Below are 6563 nucleotides of genomic sequence, written 5' to 3' on the forward strand. Positions count from 1 at the left end.
TTATATATATATATATATATATGTGTGTGTGTTTTGTTTCACATATATATAAACACATTCACGCGCGCATGTGATTTCCTTATAGCCATTCTAGCAAGCATTTAAAGAAAACAAAAATTGCAAAAATAATAACGTTGCAAGTAAAAATATGAAAAGTATTATTAATAGCTAAAATCTCATAACAAAAAATAAAGTCGAGACTTCAATCCAAAGATTAAATAACAAGTACTTTACTTATTTATTATTAAACTAAACTGTTCAAACTGACTACAATTAAAGAGCAGATAATTGATTCAAGAAACACGAGCTTGCTTATTTGAATAAAAGTAAGCTGTATTTATTGATAATAGTTAGTTGGTAACAGTGGTCGTTGCCTTCTTTGAAGAAGGTAACCAGGTAACTTGTTATTTGATCCACGATCTCTACTGGCCTCTTTAAAATCCAATCTAAAAGAATCGTAAAGGATTGGATACGGCCCTGCAGGACGGGCGGTTCCGTCGGCCAGGTGGTCCAAGCCAAATACCACGATATCGTTCTTCTTGCGGACATTTATGCTCCGCTGTGCTGCCGGACAGGTGTGAATCGTGGTGTCCGTGGCGCAATGTGCGTACCGACGCGACGTGTCGCGCGCGCTCAACGAGAATAACGGACGCGTGCCACGTGCACAAGTCAACGAAGTAAGAGAGGAAGAAGGAGAGAGAGAGAGAGAGAGAGAGAGAGAGAGAGAGAGAGAGAGAGAGAGAGAATATTCGCATACATCACTGTTGGAACAAAAGAATCGCATTCATGCGAATGAGACTTTCTCGATAATTATCATTATTATACTTCGTTGATCTCTTGGGATGGGCGATCATTGTAATTTCGAAAGTGCATAGTCCTTCTCTACTTTTAACACAATTCTTTACGTTTGTAATATAAAGCACGGTGGAATAAATATTTGACAAAACATATTTTTTTATCCCGCAATGTAAATCGTGCTCTAAAGCGTGTAGGTAAATTGTATCAGGATTGCCACAGAAATTAAATTTAAAAATTTAAAAATCCCTGACTTTTCCAGATGAAAATAGAAAATTTTCCGTGAGTAATATAAAATATGTAATTTTTAACATTTAGACTCAAGGATTGTAGAAAAGCGAGTCTATATTATTAAACATAACACAATAAAAGCTTAGTAGCATAGTACAATTTTGAGTGCAAATTCAAACCACAGCATAAAATAAATTAGTTTTGGAAAAAAAGAATGCAGTTATAATGAAAAAGAGGGATAAAAAAAATACTGAATAAAATATAAATTTTAATTATTTTATCAAAATCATTTAAAGTGCGCAAATTTTGAACGTACTTGACTATAAACATCAAATATAATATTTAAAAAATTATAACAATTATTTGGAATAGGAACAGTTTCAAAGAATTGTGAGCAAATTTCGAAATTCCAGACTTTTTTACATTTTCCCCTGATTTTTCCCGATTTCCATAACCAATTTCAATTTCCCTGACTTTTCCCGGTTTTTCCGGTTTTCCAAGCGTTTTTCTGTGGCATTTTAGGTAAAATTACTAGGTAAGATAATCTCTTTTTTTCAATTGTATATTGTATAGTTTAGTTAAATTGAATAATTATCGCTAGTAATCAAGTATATAGAGCTAACGTCATGTTAGTGTATGTATATCAATACCAGTTTTCTACGGTATCTCCATTCAATGTGCTAAAAATAAATAATGGGTTCGCCAAGCTTAGATATTTATTTTTAGATCTCCAGGCAGCGTTCATGGTTACTGAAGTACAATTTCGGTTCAATGCTCAAACGCAGATTTTGTTTCACAATTATGCATTACTTATAAAATTATTCTCACAATTATGCATTACTTATAAAACTATCAGCGACTATTCATTAATGAGGTCTATATATATAATCGGATATACATATATTCAGATTTTTAAAAAATTTTAATACATAAATTTATAAAAAAAGTGTTTTTCTTTGTTAATGTCGAATTTTGGACAAATATAACGACCAGACAAAATGAAAAGTGAACTAGTATTGCTCTTCAAATTTTGCGAAATGAAAATACTGATAAAAATGCTTAAAGCTATATTGATCGCATGTGACAATATGTTTTGGTTGGGGTAAAATGACCCATTTTGATCGCCACTAAATCGATAGCGTTAAAATACATATATATGGAATCAGAGAATATTATTAAATAAGCTAGTATTTACGAATATACAATTTTACATTTATGTATAAAATAATGATCAAAATAATAATTAATTTTCTGGTTTTTTTTTCGATGCGTGATTAATTTTTTTTAGTAAAAATATATTAGAGAATAAATTGGTGAAAATGTCTAAGATATAAAAGAGAATTTTAACACGAATTAAAAAAGGATTTTAATTCGTGTATTCTTGTAAACACAATAATAATAATGATGATAATGATATTAATGATGATAATGTTAATAATAATAATGATAATGATAATAATAATAATAATAATAATAGTAATAACTACTGTGTTCAAAGACACGAAAGACAATAGAAAGAAAAATATTCAAAATACTCATCTCGTTTTATTTCCAGGAAATTTTAATTACAATACGTAAATTTACTACGCGCACGAACCAAAGGGAATTAAAAGTGGCGGTACGTGGGAGGAAAGGGGGGGAGGGAGGAGTATAGGTACTTGCCACAGAGTTAAAAGCACGGCAGATTATGTGCAGCTAACGAATTCATGATGTTATTGTTTTGCTGAGCGTTACATACTTCGTAAAACTTTATAGCCCTAATCTATCTGACAATAAAATGCGGTGTCTCTCAAAAATAGCAAACGTTGTACAGAACAAATATCTAATGATCTAAATGGCATTCGTTTTTAATCACCACGAATTTTCCATGATATTTACGAATAAAGAAGAAAAAGGATTCACGACTATAAACATATAATCTAGATGTAAAGGACGGACATATTCTGAAAAGAAAAGACGAATTCCACAAGCACAAGGCAATCTCGCAGTTGCAAGCGTGCACTACTGTCATGTGTAACTCGGTCGAGAATGAATTTAAATCTAGCTCAACGAAGAGACTGCTTTTCTCTTAGGAGCTAGGTATCTCTCTTAGTTTGACTAAGTTATATCAATAACATGGAGAATGTCGATGTATATATTCTGAAATGAAAAACAAACAGGAAATATACAAGTAAGTAAAATTAAAGAAATTTCTGGGCAAATAAAAAATCGTAATAAAATATTGAGTATTCCTGTGTTAAAATGTTGATGTGTAAAAAACTTATTGCTAGCTAAAATATTTTAATAGATATAATTTAGCAGAATCGATTTCGGTAGTAGAATTTGCAGAAAGTTACAATATATGTTATATATGCGGTATAAATAAAAGTTTTTTTAAGAAAGTATATACATATAAATAAATAGCGATATTATTCTAATTCGCGCATGATACAAAATGCGAAATACGAAATTAATCGTATTAGAAATGATTTTGTCATGCTATGTCACTCGTTTCATTGAACGAGCGAATCTATATTTACTCACGTAATACATCTTGTTTTTGACATCATTAATGTGCAACTATCTCGACCGCAATAAATCAGTTTTTCGTCGCACATCGATGACGTCGCCTCCGAATAACGGATGTACAACTCTCGCGAATGTGAATTTCGATTTACTCTCTTGCGCCATCAATCGTACGAGTTCACCCATGTTCATTAATAAATAAATATTGCGAGTTTTAATTATGAATTACTTCCTTTTTTAGATAGTGTGATATTAGTTGAAATTAGCATTGACTTTGAAAAATGATAGCTGCATTCTACTTTAAAAAACAATCGTTCGCATTTGACATTATGTTATATTGTATCTAGCAGAAATGTAAGATATAATACAACAATGACATAACAATTTTAATTCACTTTTTTATCATATTAATTGTGTTTATGTAACTTTCATATTCGATTCCTATTTATATATCCTAACATATGTGCACTGGGAAAAAAAAAATTAAATTTTGATAAATATTTATTTTAATAATGTCAATTAAACATTTATTCAATAAAAAGAAATAACATTTAAATCAAATTAATGGTTTTTGTAAAACCAAATAAATATATCTTTATATTAAATAAATATTTATAGTTGGCACTATTCAAACAAATGATTTATTAAAATTTAATATATGTTTTTTTTATGTATGTAATGTTATTAATGATCTATTTCATCACGATTATTAATTTTCAATACTGCGCAGATTAGTGCAGATTAATATGATGTAATTTCTTTAAACTTGTCAATCGAAGAAATAAAAAGTTTTATGTATATAAAATTCTTCTCCCCCCCTCCCCCTTTCGTTTCGTTCCTGCTGGATTAAATTTTGAACGGCGTGCCATCGCCTTACCGATCTCCGTGCACCTTCTATACTAAGGAAGGTATAGAAAAGGGAGAAAGAAAATTGCGAAGGTCGTACGCTCACCCTCGAGCAGGTGCCAGTCGTCATCGAGCGAGGCCAATGCCTGTGCCTGATTGGTTTGTTGTTCAAAGTCGAGCATTCCGGTGTCCTTCGCTTTCCTTTTCTCACCTGGTCTCACCGTCGACACACCGATATTATGTCCCCTTTGACTTTCACGGTGTCTCTTGTCCACTGTCTTGTTCACCTTTTGCTCACTCCGATTCAATACTTATTTAATCGTATTCGAGTTCAAACTCGTCGATCGTCACGAATCGTGCGATCGGCCGAAAGTGTTCAAGATCGGTGAAAAGAAAAATTTCACTCTCAATGGATCAAGAATCGCTACTCGCGATGATTTCCCCTAGCGAGATGTTAATACCGAGCGAATGAATCTCTTTTGGCGCGAGGGAGTCGAACTACTACTCGATCGCGTGTTTCCCCTTCTCGCTACCCACTCTTTCTGTCTCTCTTTCTCTCAAAGATGACCTCACTCTCCTTTGTTTACACCAGGTTCTCTTATCGGGGTTCTCAGCTGCTTCCCCACCCTGCGCTATATATCGACATACGGTGAATTTTTTTTCCCCCAAATCGACTCGTGCCCGAAAGGTCAACTCGCGTCGAGGTCCTTGAAGGATTTGTTCGTTTCCGTTTACGCGCTTACAGCGCATTCGCTTAGTGCTGTTCAAGGCAGCATGTGAGAGACGCGATTACGTTTACATATATCCAGAGAAGAGCAAAAAAAAAGGAGAGGGAGAGAGGGGGGGGAGGGAAGAGAAAGAAAGAAAAACAGAGAATATATAATAAGAATTTAGAAGAAAGAGGGACGTAACTATCCACGAGAATTGAATGACAATGAATAAGTGGTGAGAAAGAGAAAGAGAGAAAGAGAGAGAGAGAGAGAGAGAGAGAGAGAGAGAGAAAGAAAGAGAAAGAAATAGGCGGACAGCGCGACGACAAACGTCGCTTACGTGCATTCGCGGCGGTACTCGAACCGCGACTGATTTCCCCTATCACTCCGTACTCAGCTGCCACCCACGGCACCCACGATCCTCCCACCTCCGCGCCACCTGCTCCACCGATGTCGACCTCCCCTCGCCTAGTTCCCGCTCGCGCTGCTACCCACCCGCCACCCATCTTGCTCGAAGCAACGATGAAACGTCTGACCCGTTCTAACCCCCGTCATTCCCGCTTCTCCTCTCCTGCGCGCGCGCGCGCGCGCTTCTACCCTTTCTCGACGCGCTCGGCGCTCTCGCCTCTCTCCATCGCCTATATACCACTTCGGTGGACGAAGTGTGTCTCACCCGTGGCAGTGTATACCGCATCTACTACCGTTTCCCCCCTTCCCCTCCCCTTCTGTTGCCTCCACCATCGCACCACCCTCCCCGTTCACCCCCTCAACGATCCCGGTCGTCTCCTCGTCCTACTAGTTCCTCGAACCTCGAGCATGGTCCACAGCCGTTAATGTAGAGAGAACTCCGCGGAGCACTCGTGAATCCTCTCTTCCACTGTATTTCATGCTATCTTTCTTCCTCAGACATGGGAAAGAGAAAGAGAGAGGGAAAACTTGTTCGCGCCCCAACCTCCTTCGTTTCGCTTCTCTTCGCTTCTCTTCGCTCCTTCGCGCTTTTTCGATCTTTCTCTGCATTGGATTCTCTTTTCGCCCTAGCTTGAACGTAAAACCGACAAGCAGTGAACGCGAGAGCTTATTACACGGTCACCTTATACTGAGAATCACATTTGTCGAATCTATATAAGATGTTGCACGAAATGGAAAGCATTTCTTTTTCATGAATATGAACGGTCAGTGATCTAATTAAATCTCATAAATAAATTAACAGTCTAAAGAGTTCTTTTAAAAATTCATAAAATTCATATATTGTATATAATTATGTATTTTCTATAAATAAAAATTTGCTATCGAAAGAGTTAATGCAGTTGAATATTATATTTATCAAATATATCTATCAAATATATGACATCTTTTAAGGATTATAAGATTAAAATTACAATACATTAATTAATATAATACATTTAATTTTATTATCTTATTATGAAACTATACAATTAGAAACGTCAAAAGTTTATGGATGTTGATATTTAATCA

At 35.3% G+C, this 6563-nt stretch overlaps 1 protein-coding gene across 1 annotated transcript in view; it reads right to left on the reverse strand.

Annotated features, from left to right (window-relative positions):
• Nucleotides 1-5593, reverse strand: part of LOC108694928 — a 113498-nt gene extending 107905 nt beyond the window's left edge. The window contains exons 1-2 of the mRNA XM_018204621.1: nucleotides 5428-5593; nucleotides 4484-4687 (exon numbers count right to left, since the gene is read on the reverse strand). Of these exons, the coding sequence (XP_018060110.1) occupies nucleotides 4484-4687; nucleotides 5428-5593 (370 nt within the window). The remainder of the gene's footprint in view (nucleotides 1-4483; nucleotides 4688-5427) is intronic.
• Nucleotides 5594-6563: the final 970 nt, after the last annotated feature.

The sequence above is a fragment of the Atta colombica genome, unplaced genomic scaffold (assembly GCF_001594045.1).
Source record: "Atta colombica isolate Treedump-2 unplaced genomic scaffold, Acol1.0 scaffold126, whole genome shotgun sequence".
NCBI lineage: Eukaryota > Metazoa > Arthropoda > Insecta > Hymenoptera > Formicidae > Atta > Atta colombica.